At 40.2% G+C, this 19,528-nt stretch overlaps 1 protein-coding gene across 4 annotated transcripts in view; it reads right to left on the minus strand.

Moving 5' to 3' along the window:
• The window catches only part of Ints13 (integrator complex subunit 13), a 51,246-nt gene that overhangs the window by 14,838 nt on the left and 16,880 nt on the right, over window positions 1-19,528 (minus strand). The window contains exons 6-17 of one of the 4 annotated variants that reach the window (XM_052720701.1): window positions 16,864-16,954; window positions 15,377-15,505; window positions 13,740-13,824; window positions 10,148-10,237; window positions 9,929-10,018; window positions 8,832-9,010; window positions 7,660-7,830; window positions 7,200-7,354; window positions 6,680-6,910; window positions 3,090-3,229; window positions 567-702; window positions 17-94 (exon numbers count right to left, since the gene is read on the minus strand). In XM_052720701.1, the coding sequence (XP_052576661.1) occupies window positions 17-94; window positions 567-702; window positions 3,090-3,229; window positions 6,680-6,910; window positions 7,200-7,354; window positions 7,660-7,830; window positions 8,832-9,010; window positions 9,929-10,018; window positions 10,148-10,237; window positions 13,740-13,824; window positions 15,377-15,505; window positions 16,864-16,954 (1,575 nt within the window). Of the gene's footprint in view, window positions 1-16; window positions 95-566; window positions 703-3,089; window positions 3,230-6,679; window positions 6,911-7,199; window positions 7,355-7,659; window positions 7,831-8,831; window positions 9,011-9,928; window positions 10,037-10,147; window positions 10,238-13,739; window positions 13,825-15,376; window positions 15,506-16,863; window positions 16,955-19,528 lie in introns of all 4 variants that reach the window. The other 3 variants (XM_052720700.1, XM_052720703.1, XM_052720702.1) reach the window with 3 other exon arrangements.

The raw sequence follows: 19,528 nt of genomic DNA on the forward strand, positions 1-19,528 counted from the left end.
GGAACTAAAATCTAACCTATTAACAACAGGAGAATGTGAGCACTTTAAGAAAGGGATTGAAGTTCGGGGTCCTCCAGTCAGTCCGACCTCCTCACTGTGCACATGAGAGAGAGCAGAGCCTGTGAAGATCAGGGGACTTCCCTAAGAGTCCTCCCCACACCACCACCCTCCATTCTCCAAGCAAAGAAAAGGGAAGTCTCCTCCATTTAGTCAAAGATATCTACACAAGAAATTACTTTAACAATATACTGTAGGAGTATTTCTCCTTAAACTGATTAAAATAATCATGTCTGAAATTTACTCTAACACTTAACATTAGATTCAGCATGTGATTTTCCCCCTGAAAACAGTGCTATAAGCAACAGACAGTTTCATAATTACAATCAATAAACTGGACCTTTTATGAGCACCAAAGGTCTGACAGGTTAATCACTTTCTCCTTAGAGGCAGAAGGGATTAGCTCATAATAGCAGTTTAAAAAAAAAAAAACTGCTGACCACAAGCAAGCAGTTTTCATTTCGGGACTAACAATCAACAAATCAGTTTCTACAGGAAATTACACAAACCCATTTTCCTCCTTAAGGTGTTGATATAACTCAGCTCTGTTATTGACAGAGTTCAGACGTCCAGCAAACTCCTGGTGCTTTCTGGAATTGGCAGTGTTGATTCTGTTACTCCACAAGGATAATAAGGACACTGGCCCTGGTGTTATAGCAGAAAGAAAAGAAAAATTAAATGTAACAAACTTAACTCTCACTTCCGTTGTTCATTTTATAATACTCAGGCACTGTACCCTGCCAGGAAAGCTGAACAGTTTCAGCAAATGCACAGGGCACTTAGAAGAACTGGCCTTAAGGGCAGTGTGTTCACCAGGCACACAACTGGCTGGAGGACGGAGAGGGAGAGTCTTCTCCAGAACAGACCAAACAGGAATGCTGCTGGTCACAAGAGACACAGGGGTTTAGGTTGTAACGTAGAACGGAAGACATGAAGGTGGGAGAGGGACATATAGGGACAGAGGGCAGCAGGAATTGGGCGCATGATTCAGATACACTTTATACATGTATGAAATTGCAAAGAATAAAAAAAATTCTTTAAAGTACACCTAAATTTCTCATTCTAATCCACATGTAAAGTGTATAATTTATCAGTAGACACTGATTTAAATCCTATCATTTCTAACTCTGGCAATGGCCTGAGAAGTGGATGTAGGCAGACTTTTCTTTCCTGCCAGCCAGTTCCCAAATAACTACACAGAAACTTATTAATTATAAATGCTGGACCAATAACTCAGGCTTGTTACTAGCTTCTTACATTTTAAATTAACCTATACTTCTTATCTACGCCCTGCCATGTGGCTGGGTACCTTTTCTCAGTACAGCAAGTTCATCTCCTTCAATCCATGTTTCCTCGAGATTCTGAGACTAATCTAAGTCCAATGGGAACAGTTCCTGTGATGATTCCAGCACAAAGCAAGGATGGTCTATAGCACAGAACTCTGCGTCTCTTTTCTATTTTCCATGGTTTGTTTCTTTTCTTTATATATCAAAACTTAATTCTAGTCTACATTTTGCTAACAGCAGCCCATACACACACACACACACACACACACACACACACTCACTCACACACGCATATGAAGTTAATAAGAAACTATAAGAAACACAACCCACGGTGGGTGCCTCTTTTCTTTCCCATCAACCAGTTCTCAAATAACCACACAGAAACTTTATTAATTATAAATGCTCGGCCAATAGCTCAGGCTTCTTACTAGCTAACTCTTGTTTTTTAAATTAACTCATATTTCTTAATTTATGTGCTACCACACGGCTCATGGCTTGTTATCTCATTTTCTACACGTCCTGCTTCCTCTGCATCTGGCTGGCGATGTCGCCCTTCTTCCCAGTGTTCTCTCAGTCTGGCTCTCCTGTCTGATTTCTTCCTGCCTAGCTATTGGCCAGCTAGCTCTTTAGTAAACCAATGAGAGTAACACATCTTCACAGTGTATAAAAGGATTATCCCACAGCAAGTGGACACCAGAAGACCACCTCAAGGCGACCTCTGATTGTCCAACTGCAAGGAGATTGGGGGACTGAAGCATCAGTGTGTCCCAATATACTGACAGCTCTGAGGAGCAAACCAGCGTGCCTGCTCCAAGGATGACCAGCCAACTGCAAGTGAGGCCGCCCTGCTTTTGCTATCTAGGAGACACACAGGTACTAGGCACCAGATAGTCTGATGATTTCCCATGGTCCCTAAGAGAACTGAGCCCAGGTAACCTTCAAGGACACCAAGGCCCAGAATGACATCAGGAACTTGAGTCCAAGCCCCATCTTTTGGACCAAGAATTACTTCAAAAGGAAATTAAGCTTCTCAGCCTATAAATAAGATTAAAGATTTTATGGTAAAAATATGGTTTATAGCAATATCTTCACTTAAGCTTGGTCAGGTCACATCTTAATTTACTACTAAATAAGTATCACTACATTCTTCCCTGGATACTATGAGGTGGGTGGAGGGAGAACAACACATATCCTTTTCTCTCACATGTAGAATCCACACTTTTATGTGTATGTACATGCATCCATAAAAGTGGAAGGGGACTACTTAGAAGAGAGGACTGTTGAGGGGAGAGCAGGGACAAGACAGTGTTGTATGTGGAGGGGAACTATGAGCAACACACCACAATGTATGTAATACAAATGTCAGAATAAAACAATGACTTTGGTCATTAACTGAAAAAATGAGTAATGATAAAGGGGCTTAGGAAAGAGTCTGTCTCCATAAACAGCACCTGGTAGTTTCAGGACACAAGCAGATTTCACCTTCTAGTTTACAATTTTTTTTGGACAGACTTTACATGAAGCACTTTTTTTTTAAGTCTTCATTATAGAGTGTACTGCTACTATTTTTCTTATTTATTTATTTTTTGAAATGTTGAATGATGTCTTTACTTCCAAGGCTGTGAACAGAATCTCCTGTCTGATATCTGGACATGAGGAGCTCTTCCTCATAGACATAGTGTGAAGTAATATTGCACAAACAAGAGCTGTGCTGAAAACCACCCCGGCTCCCAGGGCTGTCCTTACCTTTAGACTTTTCCATGTGTGGCGTCTCGTCCATTTCAACAAGAGGTTTTTTGTTTGGAGGTTCTGGGGAGTCAGGTGAGTCCTTTATAACCTCTGCTTCAGCCAACTCTTCTTTCCCTCGTTCTAAAATCCCCTTCAACCTTGCAGAGGGACAGATAACAAAGCCAAGTTTAATTTACAAGTCTATAAATGGCCCAGTAAGTACACTATCTGTGTATATCAGTTTTCATAAAATATTTGATCTCACAAAAGAATCTAAAAAATCATATTAAAGGATTTAATGAGTTCAACACAACTTTACTTCCCTTTTTAGCAGTAACAGTTCAGGGACTGGTCAGATAAAAGGGAAAACCAAACCAGAGAACTTAAGTTAATAGTTAAAAGTTAGAAACAATGTAATGTCCAGAAGACATTTCACATTTTAAAAATAAAAAAAAAAATCTACTCAAATACAAATAAGATTATGACCTTATTGTCATGTGTGGTGCGGTCTATGTAATGGGGAATGTGAAAGATAAGATCCAACAAATCCAAATGGATCTTCAGACTCAGATACAGCTTGATACCTCTAGACAGCAGATCACTAATAGTCTGATATGGAAATAGATACTACCCTTCTTATCCCCTCTTTTCTTCCTTTTCTTAGCCCTACTAATTGTACCCAGCTCCCAGGGCTGTCCTCACCTTTAGACTTTTCTATTATGAACCTCTTTGCTAGTTTTCTTCAGCAACAGATCCAAAATATTTCTAACCAAACTCTGAACCAGTTAATATTACAGGATTACGAGCCCCTATCAACAAAGCCAGAGATCTGCAGAACCTGGTTACATCCTGAGGAAGAAGATCAAGATTGTCCCAAGAACCTCAACGCCCCAATTCAGCAGGAAGCAGTCTAATGACGACTTCACCCTCTTTCCAACCCCCAGCTGCTTATTACTAAACAAAAAAGTGGGGGAATGTAGAGAAAAGGGGCTGGCTAAAGAAACCCACCCTGACCCTAGAGCCCAGAACTAGGGAAAGATGGTTCAGATCAGGGCAGAAAGAAACACAGTTTGGCTAAGTCAGATCAGAGTCATCTCTGCCCCTGGCCAACTGACTTGTGAAACCAACCAATCACAGAGCAGGACAGTAGAACCCTGGGCCCCAAGTCAATCCCTGGTTGACTTCACCCCCAAGACATCCTGTGTAAACGCCCTGCCTGGTCAGTTCAAAAAAAAAAAAGGCTATTCTCTCCACCCTGGTAGAAGAAGCAGCTACTGTCCAGGACTCCTCCTTCCCAAATAAATCTCTTTCTCAAAAGAGTTTTGGATGTGAAGATATTCATTCACTGGCACAGAGAAGATCCTTGCTGAGATGTCCCTCAGTGGACAAAACAAGGGAGAACTGAAAGAGCAGAGCAAGGAGGAGCTGAACAGAAAATCTTTACTTCCCTCAGTGGACAGAGCAAGAGAGAGCTAAAAAGTAACACTTTTCTCTGGAGCCGGAGGAGATTGCTACATTTCTGCAGGGGTTTCCCCTTTTGCAGAGTGAAGCAAAAGAAGCAACATCTTAGGCTGGAGAAGCAGAGCTCTGCTAGGAAGGCCCCTTAAGTGGGGGCTAAGCAAAGCTCAGCTGTAGAAACTCTCCAGGAAAGGAGCAGGATTGCTATATCCTGCAGGGAGACCATCCCCCATCACACCAGGTATACACTGACTTTCCCAAACAGTCAGGATACCCTTCCCTGCTGAAGTAGTTCCAGGCCTGACTTTCCCGAGAAGTCAGAAAAATTTCCCTTCCAGGGTTGGGCTGCTTCTTTGCAGTTCCAGCTGTCAGAGTTGTGCTAAACAGCTCCAGGTGTCCGGGACACCTTCAGGGCAGAGCTATTGTTCTGAGCAGCTCAAGGTGTCTGGGATATCTTGCCCTCCAGGGCTGAACTGTCTCCTTGCCGCCGTTCCAGCCGTCAGAGCTGTCCTAAGCAGCTCAAGGTGTTGCCTGACTCCCCAGGTAGTCAGGACACCTTTCCCCAGAGTTGTTGCAACAAATTTACTCACATTGTTGGTGCCGAAACCCGGGACCAAACCCACAGAGTTACAACCAATTTATGTACAGAATGTATTTAGGCTTTATTACTTGGAAGCCTCACTCTAAGGTTTTTTTCTTGAGATGGGGTCTCACCATATAGCTCTGGCTGGCCTGAAACTCATTACATAGACCAGGCTGACCTCAAACTCACAGAGATCCACTTGACTCTTTTTCCCCAAGTGCTGGGATTAAAGGTCCTACTCTAAGCTTTTATTAGGCTTCCCCAGCAAGAGAAATACTTCTCACATATGCACAAGGCTGTACACTGAAGGTCAGTTGGGGCTAAAGTAGTTCTTTCCTCTTCCGACAATTGGCAGGAAAAAGTGCACTTCTTAAACTACTGAGACAAAGTGTTCTACCTACCTAGAAATGAATAGGATCTCCAGAACTGCTGTTGATGTATTTCTACAGAGCAGTGGTGAAGGTAGTAGATGTGGAAACATGTATGTGTGAGCAGAGATCTGTCATGAATTAGTAATTGTGAAGGCAGGGGCTATTTGTTATACAGTTGTGTGTGTTTGAAATTTTCTATAATGAAAAGTTCTGCTGTTTTTAGGGACATGTCCCAGCGTCACCAACAATACTCACCTAGCTGTCTTGCCTGATTTGTAGCAAGAAGGTAGAAGATGATACATTTACAATATTTGTTAAGTTTTAAAACTTTTAAGGGCTGGAGAGATGGCTCAGAGGTTAAGAGTACTGACTGGTCTTCCAGAGGTCCCAAGTTCAATTCCCAGCAACCACATGGTGGCTCACAACCACCTGTAATGAGATCTGGTGCCCTCTTCTGGCCTGCAGGCATATGTGCAGGCAAGACACTGTATACATAATAAATAAAATCTTTAAAAAAAAAAAAACTTTTAAAATGGGGGTGGAGGTGGGGGGCCAATACATGCACAATGGCATGTGTGTGAAGGTCAGAGGACCCCATTCCAGGGTCAGTCCTCCTTCACCATGTTGGTCCTAGGAATCCAACTCAGGCAGTCAAGGATGGCCTCAAGCACTTTTACTCCATGAGACATCTTGCTGGCCCACAATGTAACATTTTATTACTTTTTATAGTTTTTATAAATCAACCTTGATGTCACTAAGAGCAAACATCATGCTGCTCAGAAATGATGTCAGAATTAGGATTGTTCCAAAGGGCAGCTTGCACTAATTCATATAAGATAGTGCCTTCCACTTTGCTGTGGTCACTGAAGTGTGACCTGTCTCTAATATAAGGCAGAATGTTCTTTTAGAATGGGATCTTATGACAAATGCCTGGCAAATCACTCACTGAACATAAAATTATGTTTTCGAAATTTACAATATTCAAAGTGCATACTGGCATCAAACGTCATAATAATAACCAAAAACTAGTTAGGAAAAATTAACACAGTTTGTGCCCTAATAGTAAAAGCTTGCACCTTTTTACAGCAAAGAAAGACGTTGTAACTGAAGTGCAGTTAAAGAATGGACAAGCTCGTAGGAGATGGAGTGCTACCGGCAAAGCACAGGCCCAGGCATCTGCTAACAAAACAAGTCACCTGTCTGAGTCTGGCCGGGGCTTTTCCGGCCCGTGCTCCTTCACTGCTTGCTCTGACTTGTCCTCCCTGTCCTCTCTCTTCCTCCCTCGCTTCTTCCGCTCTTCTTCTTCCGGGGGCTTGCTCCGACAGGCCATCAGACACTCCAAGACTCTCTGATGCTTCTCTGAGTTGCTGACATGGGCTCTGACAAGGGTCTCTAATTCATTCCACATGATACGGTACTGTTCATCCCTGGAGTAAAGGTCAAACGCATTCTCAGAAATGCTCCTTATGTTTAAACATCTAAACATTAAGTGCTGCTGACCTCACTTGCTATGGCAAATGAAACAGAAGTAGAGATATTTCTTTCCTTTTACTGCATAGTTAATGGCAGAAACCAAGTTACACTGTAGCAGTGCCTACTATCCTGTGTCTCCCTCATACCTACACATACATACACATACATCCCCTCAGATTATCTTACAAAATCACATCCATTAAGTAAGCATGACATGTGAAAAAGTAAAGAAAACAGCACTACCTCTTAGGGCCCTTTCCTCTGGTACCAACTGTAGAAATAGGAAGAGGGTCATTTTTCCTTTCCATATCAACCAAGTTGTATATAGTTTTCTGACAGTTTAACACGTCTTCTTCTGTCAAAGACTCTTTCACAATAACACTGGCTAATGGTACTACCTGTTAGGTTAAAAAATGAAAAAAAAAAAAAGAGAAGAAAAAGAAAATCTGTCTTGAAAACCAAGCATCACAGCATTAAGGACAAAGTTGATTTAAAGCTGGCTTAACGAAGGCCACAGGGAGGGGACACGTAACTGCTGTTTCTCTCCTCAGTCACTAATTCTTCAACCGCAACAAATTCACGTTTCCTTTCTTGCTTGAGAAATGGAACCAATTACAAACTTTTCAAATTTTTTCTACAAATATGTTTATAAATACACATTAATCCAAAAAAAAAAAAAAAAAAAAAGTAAAACGAGACTCACCGCTTGCATGTTGAAAATGGTGGTTTGTGAAATAATCATGGGCCAGTAACGGGTGTGCTTTTCTAACTGATCCTTTGCACGTTCCAACGGGATCTCTAGACTTGCATCGATTTTATATCTGGGGTCTAGAAAAGGAGTTAACCTGTTTTCCCTCATAAATTCACCAAAATCCTAATGATAACCAGATAAGACACAATTAGAAACTAGTCTAGTGTTGCAGCACGGGTTACATCTGACGTCATTTCCCTCATGTCCTCTTCCTGTGACTGTCAGCACAGCCCTTCTCTAACAGTGGCCCCATCTCAGTGCTTGCCCCGCCCGCCTTCAAGTTGAAGCCTATCAACATTTACACCATGGAAATGAAGCATGCCCCACTTCATTCCTATGATTTAACCGTTTTCTTTCATATGTGTGTGAGTTAATCACATTGCAAGTCCAGTTTGCTTATGAAAAAGCTGCTCTGATAGAACATCAAAATGATGAGTGTTAATCTCTGGATAATGGAATTATAGGTAAATCAGGGTTTTTGTTTTGTTGGTTTTTAGATGTTTGTACATTCTCAGTTTTCCATAATGAATACTGATTGACTTTCAGCCCCTTAAAAATAATTACTCAAAAAGCCTAATAAAATAATTAAGTTATATAATACTTGGTAGTTTATCGAGTATAGTTATATACATAAATCCACATTTAAGTTCCACAACCATCACAAAACAAGCGGCCCTGAAATATCAATATATGCAAAGGAAAGCACTCATTTAATCTTCTCTGTAACTCCAGTGTTTCAGAACCCAGACACTTCCTAGTCACTGACTACATCACATGGCAGAGATGACACAGTGATGTTGGTTACGGAAACAACCGTCAGCTTCGTTGAGACCACTTTCCCCAAAACCTTAACACAGAACAAACAACTCTTGCTAAGTGACTTGAAACAAAATCTACAGATAATAAAGCTTTATGCCAGGGCTGTACAGATGCTCAGTGGTTAAGAGCACTGGCTGCTCTTGCAGAGGACCCAGGTTAGATTGCCAGCACCCACACAGTGACTAACAACTGTCTGTAACTCCAGTTCTAGAGGACCCCAAATCCTCTCTGGCCTCCAAAGGTACCCACCATGCACACAGTGCACAAACATACACATAAAATAAGCGTCTTTTTAAAAGTCTCACTGTGATCCGGTAGTCTGTAACTCTTCCTCCACAGCCTTCACTAATGGAAGGCGGATCTTCTAGAATGGAGCGAGAACTGCTAAGGACATGCAAAAAGATCTCTCCTCCATGGCTGCTAAGCATGTGACTGATGACTTTGGAACCTGACTTTCGTGGCTGTTCCAACAACACGGATCGACCTGTCAGAAGCCAGATCAAGTTGTCGGTAATAGAACTCAAACAATCATATTTTAATTGGCACAGCTAAGCTAGTGTATCTACACATTCCTAACACTTAGCTTTTCTCAGACTCTTTAAAGTTTACATAGTTATATGGCTAGTTTCCCAAAAACAATTATAATGGCATGTTGGTATGCTGTACTCAATTTCCTCATAGACATTTAAAATGAAAATTAAACTACCAAGAAATTCTAAGGTTATTAAGATACAAAGTATTTGAGGAAAAGGCACAGTCTCAATTCTCCCACAATACTACCTTGGTAGCACAGTCGTTGTAAGTTTCTAGTTCACATGCCAAATGCTATTGAATTTGGATTTTACATATTCTGATAATCAAACCATACTTAATATAACAATGAAAAGAACCTTACAAAAAAAAGACAGATTTTTTTTTTTAGATCAATAGCTCCAAAACTTAGATTATCCTGTTACCAGAAGAGCTTTGAAAATTTAGATTTAGAGGATGGAAATCAATAATTGAGACGTAAAATAAGTAAGTAAAATAAACCATAAATTTTAGGTCTCAGTAAGAATCATATGGTGAGATGCTGGAAATATAATATTTATATACAATAAGGGTGAAGTATTCAAAGAAAACTCATCCACATATACTATTTAATTCAGTGGGCCAAGATGAAGGTCTGCTATTCTAGCTTCCAAATAAGTGTCAAGTCAGACTTTAAAGATCAAAATTTTAACAAAAATTCTTAAAACTATGTTGGATAAAACTTACTAAGATGTAATAATAGCCTGGAAATCAGAAAGAAAGTCATTTTCTGACCCTCAGCAAAACTGTCAAAGGCTACTTCCACCTATGGTGACACTAAAGACTCCACTCAACAGTAGCTGCAGTTAAGATGTTAAATTAGGACAATTACCATTGAGGAGAAAATTAGTGAGGCAGGAAGAAGGTCTACTATTTACATCTACAGGGGAGATCCGATAAGCTCCAGTGCAATAGTGTAGTTCTGAAACAAAGGAAAACACTGATTTGAAGGAATATAATGAAATATCCTACCGTTAAAAGAAATTCATGGTCTGGCATCACAGTCAGAAGACCTCTGGCGTGCTCTGGTCCCCCAGTCCTGTCTACTCACCAATGCTGTTGGTCCTGGGCGTGCACCACTTCAGGGTCACTGTCTCTTTAAACGGGCCTTCTCTACCGCTGCCGCTTGAGTGGCTGTCACCTTCAGAAAGTTCACAGAAACACTAACTTTACTAAAGAGTCACCAGCGTCAAAGAAATAGCTATTTAAGTTTTCAAAGTAAGCTTAAGCTCTGGAAGAGAGAAGAGTTCTATGAGAACACTCTTTTTACAAAGTCTGGAAAAAAAGACCAAGTAGAGAATAGATTAAAACTATGATTAACATCAGTAAGTAATTTCCCTTCAAAATTTTCATTTTATTTTTTCATTCACTAATTTAATTTAGGTTGCTGCTTTAATAGACAAAAATAAAATTTTTACAAACCTCAAACATCGTAACTGTCTCTCCCTGCCTATGCCAATAAGTGATGAACAGTCAATATTCAGAAGGTTTAAAAGTCTAAAATGCACAACTAAACCCTAGTGTGCTTCTTCAGAAGATGTGTAAAGGTTCTGGAGTAAACATGCAAGAAGGCAGAGCAGCACCTTTCCCTTCATGGAACCTGCAGTACCATGGAACAGACATGTCAAGCTGACAGTGTTGAAGAAGCTACTACACAGGGCTAGGACAGCCTCCAACAGGGAGCTCTGACCGATGTTAAGACACTGAAAAAGCCTCTTTTAGATACGAAGATTGGCTTAAGTTCTCAGAGGATGGTGAAGAAATTAAAGAAATGGAGGAAAAGCAATCAGGCAGAGAGAACAGTGGACGTCAAGACCGTATCGTATGGCAGCAGTGCGGCAGAGCGGAGGATCAAGCAATGTGGCCTGTTAGATACCAGAGCCATGAGAACATGGTGGATTACATTCTCAGTTCACTGTCTTCCTTGGGATGCTAGGTGAGAAAATAATGGGCTTCACTCAGGAAGTGGTCAATGGTAGCAAACATACAGATATGGTTGTATTTGAGAGACACAAAATGAAATCAAGGATGATAAATTTGACATAAAAAGCATCAGAGACACAGAGATTGTGGGAGTGGCCAATCAATGACTGGTCCAGCCTGAGACCAATGCCACGAGAGAGGGCCCACCCCTGACACTGCTTGGAGCTCCAGGACCCAGAGGCTGGGTGGTCCAGTGACATAGGATAGAACCAAACAGGACTGAAATAAAACTAAATGTCAATGTAATGATGCCTAATGATATTCTGCTATACTCATAGATCAGTGCCTAGTCCAAGAGTCATCAGAGAGGCTTCATTTGGCAACAGGTAGAAACAGATGCAGAGACCCACTGTCAAACATTAGGCCAAGCTTGGGGAATCCTGCAAAAGAGAGGGAGGAAGGATTGTAGGAGCCAAAGGGGTCAAGTATATCACAAGAAAACCCACAGATCTACTAACCAGAGCTCATAGAGACTGAACCGACAACCACTGCATGGGGCCGACCTAGGTCCTCTGCATGTATGTGACAGTTGTGTAGCTTTGTCTATTTTTGGGACTCCTAACAGTGGGAACAAGGGCTGTCTCCAGCTCCTTTATTGGCTTTTGGGATCCTATTCCTCATATTGGGTTGCCTTGCCAAGCCTTAATTACAGGGTGAGGTGCTTAGTCTTACTGCAACTTGATATGCCATGTTTTGTTGCTATCCATGGGAGGCCTGCCCTTTTCTGAACAGAAACAGAGGAGAAGAGGATGGGGGGGGGGGGGGCGGCGGCAGAGAGGAGGTAGGGGGCGGGACTAGGAGGAAAAGAAGGGAAACTGCCATGGGGATGTAAAATTAAATAAATAAATAAACAATATGTCAGAGAGGCACCTCAAAGATGATCTTGAAGTTTGTCTAATGGAAATGCAAAAACAATTGGACTATGCACTGAAAGTGCCAAGTGTCAGTCACAGAGGAGTGCTGAGTTTTAGATGGAGTGCTGACGTGAGGCAGAATATACAGATATGGAGCTTCAAGGGAGATGCCTGGGCTAAAACACAATCTGACTACTAATTGAGATCCCACTCAGTCCCTCCTCAGTGAGGCTTACCTAACCTCATGCAGCCTCCTAGTGCTACAGGAGTATAAAGATTTTATTTACTTATGCACACATGTTTGTAATGTATAGGCATGAGGGTGGCTAGTGACTCCTGGGACCCACCTGTCTCTGCTCCCAACTGTGGCTTTACAGGCTTCTCATAGGTCCTTCTGCTTTCACAGCAAGTGCTCTTACTCACCAAGCCCTCTCCACAGGAAGAAATACTTTCATACCCAAGGCTATTTTATACAGTCTTCTGAGTTTTAAAAAAGAAAAATCTTACAAACTGGCATCATCTCTTGGGTTCTTAGCAATCTCCATGAGTTACACTTTCAAAAACACGTTCTCTACATTCCCTTACTAAACATTAGTAGATACATTTATCATAGTAGTTTCTCTCCTGGTAGTAATTCAGTCAGTGAATCTGAAGACACACAACCATCGCCCGAGCTGGCTCACAATTATGCTTCAGGATGAATGCACACAACATGCTCAACATCAGTCATATAATTCTATCAGCATCAATTTACAAAGAAGAACCTCAGGAATTTAAATGGTCTTCAAACCTTAAAATATCACTCAATTTTAGGAGTGAACAGAATACTACAATTCATGCTGCTACAGCATCTGCAATTTTTAAACAAATAAAATGAAGCATAGAAACACAAAGATTTGCTAAAGAAAGCTCTTCCCTCCTACCCCAAAGCATGAGGGTCCAGTGGTAGAAACCACAGCTTGGAGATGAAAGTCAACTTTCATCTTTCATCACAGACTATTAGTTCATGGACACTGTCTTAGCTTGCTGTCTGTTGCTGTGACAAACACTGTGACCAAAAGCAACCCAGGGAAGTAAAGAGCTTACTTTAGCTTGTTAGAGTCCATCATCATGGGAAGCCAAAGCAGGAACTCGTCAAGAATCTGAAGGCAGGAACTGAAGAAGAAGTCATGGGGGAAAGCTATTTCCCCTGGCCTCCTCAGCTACCTTTCTCAGATATACCCCAGATCCACCTGCCCAGGGATGGCACCGCCCAGTGGGCTGGTCCCTCCTACATCAATTAGCAATTAGGAAAATGCCCCACAAACATGCTGTGGTGGTTTGACTGTAATTGACCCCATAAGCTTAGGGAGAGACATTATTTGGAGGTGTGGCCTTGTTGGAGGAAGTGTGTCACTGTGGAGGGGGGCTTTGAGGTCTCCTATGCTCAAGCTGTATCTAGTTCAGTTCACTTCCTGTAGCCTGTAGATCACAATGCAGGATTCTTAGCTCCTTCTCCAGTACCATGTCTGCCTGCATGCCACCATGTCCTGTCATGATGATAATGGACTAAGCCTCTGAACTGTAAGCCACCTCAATGAAATGTTTTCCTTTGTAAGAGCTGCCATGGTCACAATGTCTCACCACAGTAATAGAAACCCTAAGACATGCCTACAGGCCAATCTGATGAAAGCAATTTTCCGATCGAGATTCCCTCTTCCCAGGTGGATCTAATTTGTGTCACGTTGACAAAAACTATGATGGTGACATTGCAGTTTGGACAAAGATGAGCTCAGTCTATGTGCTTGGCTTGGTCAGGCCTCTTACCACTTCTCAGGAAATCTACATGTGCATCTTTGTGGTGAAGTAGCTCCACGTCATAGTTGGCCGATGTGTTGGCATGCTGCTCTTCCTTTAAGCAAAGTTTAAGACATTTTAGTAACTTGGGTTTGCTTTCAAAATAATGAAATAAATTACTCACTTTGCTTTTTGCTTAAAGTGAGGTCAAATACAATCTGTCATAGTTCATAGTTAGCTAAATAAGAGGATGGTTTGCCCAATCATTTATTTAAAGATGCAACACTTTCCAGCAGTGTACTGAACTCTACTTTAGAACTATTAGTGGAACATAGGCACTGAGGTAATGACGTTTTCATGTCAGAAGTAACACAAATGACTCTTCTAGAAATTTTGAGTTTGTTTAACTACAAATGTATTTTCTTGTCAATGGTTTTTATACCCAAATACAGTATCATTGAAATAGGTATGTAAGTTGAACTTAAAATAGTTGTTAAAAATAGGCAATAGCATCTTTAAATACTTGCAGTGAGTTAATGAACACAATTATTTAAAGTGGCAAACACTAGTAAACAAGCTTAGTAGCTTGTTTTGGGCATTATCTACTAACAGAGAGAACACAGACTACAGAGGCGTGTCAGGTCCAAAAAGCCAGCCACCGGCTGCCTTCCCACCATGTCTCTTACGACTCAGATATAAGCTAGAGTTTGTGACACTATTTTACTTGTTCACTGCCTCTCATCAAGTCGTTGTAAATGGTCTCCTGGAACTCCTAGTAAAGAATCAGCCAATGAAGTTGGGAGGACATGAAAAATGAAAAGCTAAGATTTCTCATGCAATTTAGTATCCATGGGATAATGGCAAAAGAACTGAAAACAAGGCTGGGTAATGTGAGTCACATCTGTGATCCTAACATTAGGGAGGCTGAGGCAGGAGGATCACATGTTTCAAGTCAGTATGGACTATAAAGTGAAACCCTGTCTCAAAAATAAGGATCAAAAAAGAAGAAATTGAAACTGGACTCCAAGAAAGTCACCATGAATTTTAGGTAAGAGTAGTCACTGTATAGACTCAATTTTAGTAACAATTCATTTAAAGCTTATTATGACCAGGCGTTTTGCTGGTCCTGACAACTTAATGACAATATGAATAGAGTGACAGATTCCTAAGAAAATCCACTGCTGAAACTATATATTCTCATCCATGGCTCTTTCCCTGAAGAGTACTAAATTAACTGGAAGCCATGAGATATTTTTCATTAGTCAGACCTACTACCTATCAACATCTTCACATTTAGGTGGGTAAGAATGAAAGTATGGAAATAAAAGATCCACTCAAATATACAAAGTAAAATCTAATAACACAGCTCTCAGGAAAAGAATCACAGATAAATAATTTAAAATATAGATTTTGATAAAAATAATAAGAACATAGTTCTTAAAAACCTCACATGACATGTTCTTATTAGAAATAGTAACAATACAAACATTTGTTCTGTGATCCTTTCTTTTTGATTCTCAGTATTTACTAACCTGTTCAAAGACACTGAATGTGGGCTAGCAAGACAAAATATGATATAGGGAGAAAAAGTAAAGGTTCAATTAAAGCGAATAAGGAATATCAAGCAAATAATCAAAAAGTACAAAAGAGCTCTCAGAACTGCATACCTTCATAGGAATATTTGTGATAGTTGTTGAAGCCAAGTCAAAATGTTGCTGGACTAGAACATTCAACTTGGTAGCAAGATGCCGCCCAGCTCGGACACTGTGGACTTCACTCGTCAAAACCGGGGACAACTGCAGGAAAGCACCCAAGAAAGATAACCCACAGAACATTACTTTAAGTATTGAGTGGCTTTTTACAATGTATGTGTGTGTGTGTGTGTGTGTGTGTGTGTGTGTGTGTGTGTGTGTGTGTGTATGTGTGTGTGTAGGGGAGGGGGGTGTAAAAGCTAGCCAGGATAATTATTTCATCAGTGAAGTTTCATCTGTAACATATATAATCCGATTACTATATTATAAGCCAGGAACTATGTAAGCCATCAGTACGGCCACAGTACAGACAGTCACTGCCCTCTGAAAACCTAGACTGGAACCATTCACTAAATACAAATTTATATTTTTAACTTCTGCTTATTGATATGCAAATAGAGCTGAAATCACATAGCGCTACTGTAAGAAAAATAATTCACTCTATGGAGAACAAAACCCACAGATAAAAATTAAGAAGGAACATGGAAATCACCACAAACATCTGGCTTCATTACCAGTATGAGGTAAGGCAGCAAAAAGTATTAGTAAACTAAAGCAGGGCATGGTGATGCACTCCTTTAATCCCAGCACCCAAAAGGCAGAGGCAGGCAGATAGGATACACAGAGAAACCCTGTCTCAAAAAAATACAAAAAACAAAAAAAAAAACCAAAGTATAATAAACTAACAAAATTTTATTCATTCCAAGGCAATAATAATATAATTAATTTTTTTAGTTACTAAAAAGGAAAACCAATGTATTATATCATTAAGAGGCATAAAATAATCAGGAAACCATCTAAAATATGACGAGTCAACAACTTGAAAGTATCACTTAAATAATTCAAAGACTAAAAAGTAATAGTGGACATGGTTAAATTAAAAATACAAAATAGAACATTAGCATATACTATTATACATTTACTATAACTACATAAATGGATAGATTTACATTTCTATATACAGACTACCAATAAAGGTGTGATATGAATACACTTACTAACCAACAAAGTTATCTTTTCATTTAAAATTTATTTCTTTTTTAAAGTAAAAGTTGGAAAGTAGGTTTTCCCTGAACATATAAGTTGGTTTCTTTGTTATCAGAGAGTATTTTATTAGAACGTACTGTTTTCTCAAAATGGGTAAAAATTAAAGTTACCGAAGTAATTAAAATTCACAGATCAGAATAAAAAGTTTAAGGACTTGCAACACATTATACTAAATTAATGCCAATGATGAAGCAAAACAGGAGACACATATATATCTGACATACAGGTCTGTTTTCAGATGTTCAAATACTTTCTTGGCAGAAAAAAACAGCAATGTGATCAGTAAATGCTGTCATTCTCAGCATTGCTTAATCCTAACTCACAACCATCTCTTCTTGCAGTACTTCTACACTTACTTCTTTTTTAGGACGATCAGATACAAGGCTATCTTCACCAACTGGGTAGGTGTGAATCAAGACCAACTCACATTTTTGAATCTGCATGAGACTTAAAAAAAACTTTCACTTAAAATGTTAGAACAGACATTGTAAAGAATTCAGGCAAGCAAACTACTTCAACCTTATCATAATAAACAGTGTATGACTGACTATACTCAGTGTATGACTCTAGACAGATAATGTATGACCATGATCAGACACTACTGATAACACTCTGAGCTAAGCAGTTACATGATATACAATTGCTGTGTTTGTATAAATACTTATCGATTACACAAGTTTAAATGAAATGTGGAACTTTTCTCTGTGTATTTAAATAATACAAACATTGACGGTGGGTGCCAGAGCCATGCACCAGGGCCCTGCTTTCAATTGAAGTCACTGAGGCAATTCTGCTACTGCTGCCACTACCAAGACCGAGTTCAGAAAAAGCCTTTCTGAGGAGTAAGAAACTGTACAAAGCAGAGAGGTACCCAATTATGTGACAATCTTTGCATAATAAAAATCTGTTAAAAATTAAGAAATAACAATAAAGAGAAAGACCTTATAATTTTCTACAATTATCACAAAGAAAATGAGTATCTGTATATTGAATTTCTTTCCTTTTTTTTTTAAAGGACAAAAATCAGGTAATACTAATCACTACCTATAAATGATTACTTCTAAGAATATAAGACTAAAAAAATTCTGCTATGTTTTAAAAGTGTATTGTTTCTTATTTATGGGAGGGAGCATATTGTGCACATGTGAAGGCCAGAGAATAACTTCTTGGGCAGTGTCTCCTTCTACCATCTAGGTTCTGAATTCGTATCGTCAGACTTGGAACCATCTCACCAGCCATTCCCTAGCTTTGTATCTGAAGAACAGCTGACAGCAATATAGTCAGTGAAAATCCATATATTCTACATTGTACATCACACATTCACTGTTAGCTACATTTGTGTTCTTTCTGACTCTGAATAGAGAACAAATGTTTCTTACTGAGTGTGGTGGTTTGAATGTAACTGGCCCCCATAAGCTCAGGGAGTGGCACTATTTGGAGGTGTGGCCTTGTTGGAGGAAGTGTGTCACTGTGGAGGTGGGCTCTGAGGTCTCCTATGCTCAAGCTATGCCTAGTTCAGTTCACTTCCTGTAGCCTGCAGATCAAGATGTAGGATTCTTAGCTCCTTCTCCAGCACCATGTCTGCCTGCATGCTACCATGTCCTGTCATGATGATAATGGACTAAAGCCTCTGAACTATAAGCCACCTCAATGAAATGTTTTCCTTTATAAGAGTTTCTATGGTCATGGTACCATGTAACAGCAATAGAAACCCTAACTAAGACAATGAGCCATTCTCAAGTGAACTGTAAAGAACATTACTAAACACTTGAGGACCTTTCTACTAAGGATAGTTCCACTCCTAACAGCAATGCCCCTATTCCATGTAAGAAAATTAGTAACTGCTCAATCTAAAATGTAGTCCAGTACAACTGCTGTAAACATGCCCTTATTGGCTGTGATGTAACAGTATACATTTGGTCTATGGACCTGACAGATGGGGACAGCGTTCCTGAGACCCTTATAAAGTCCTAAGTCCTATGGTACTAACAGTACCTTCTGCTCTCTACTATTTCATCTTGGATCTAGGTTCTTGACAGTTGGTTCTTAAATCTCTGAGAATTTCCTGGGTGGTAGTCCCTCTGTGCTAATGGCCTAATTCTTGGGATTCTCCATAGCTCCTAGAAGGGGAAGATATTATCAGAAAGACAATGCTATGATTAGAAGCTTGGGACCTTTAAGACCTACTCTGCCATCCTTTAGGAAGTAAAGAGAGGCCAGAAAATAAATAACCAGTCAAGTCTATGTGACAACTTTATAAAAGTCCCAGAGATAAAGGGCTCAAGGACTGTCTTAGGTTTCTATAGAAGTGAAGAGACACCATGTCCACTGCAACTCTTATAAAGAAAACATTGAACTGGGGTGGCTTGCTTAGTTTCAGAGGTTCAGTCCATTATCATCATGACAGGGAGCATGGCAGCATACAGGCAGACATGATGGTGGCTACATCTTGGCTTGTACTGATGTCAACTGAGACACTGGGCAGTATCCTGAGCATAGTAAATCCCAAAGCCTGCCCCCACAGTGACACACTTCCTCAAACAAGGACATGCACACTCCAACAAAACCATACCTCCTAATAGTGCCACTCCCTATGAGATAATGGGGGCCACTTACATTCAAACTACCACAGGGATCTTCTGTAACATGAACACATCCACACACTGTGAAGACAGCACATAAATCTCTAAGGAGTAAAAACGCCTGCACTCAGGACTTTCCCTGCTTCATGCTGCTTCAACTGCTTCATCAGTATCCTATATAACACATTAGCACACTTAGTGTTCACAGTAAACTGTCAAACATGGAGTTGTGGAAACAACTGCTAACCGGTTAGCAAGTCAGCCTGACACTGGTTTCTGAAAGGGTAGGAGAGGTATGTGATTCTGAGGAACTGAGCTCTTAATCTGTAGGGGCTGTAATAACTCCACAGAGCTAATGTCTTAATTGAACTGCAGGACACCCACATGCTATCCATACAGTGCCAGGACTGTTTGGTGCAGGAAAAAAAATCCAACACTT

The sequence above is a fragment of the Peromyscus californicus genome, unplaced genomic scaffold (genome assembly GCF_007827085.1).
Source record: "Peromyscus californicus insignis strain IS unplaced genomic scaffold, ASM782708v3 Scaffold_6__1_contigs__length_162567912, whole genome shotgun sequence".
Classification (NCBI taxonomy): Eukaryota; Metazoa; Chordata; class Mammalia; order Rodentia; family Cricetidae; genus Peromyscus; species Peromyscus californicus.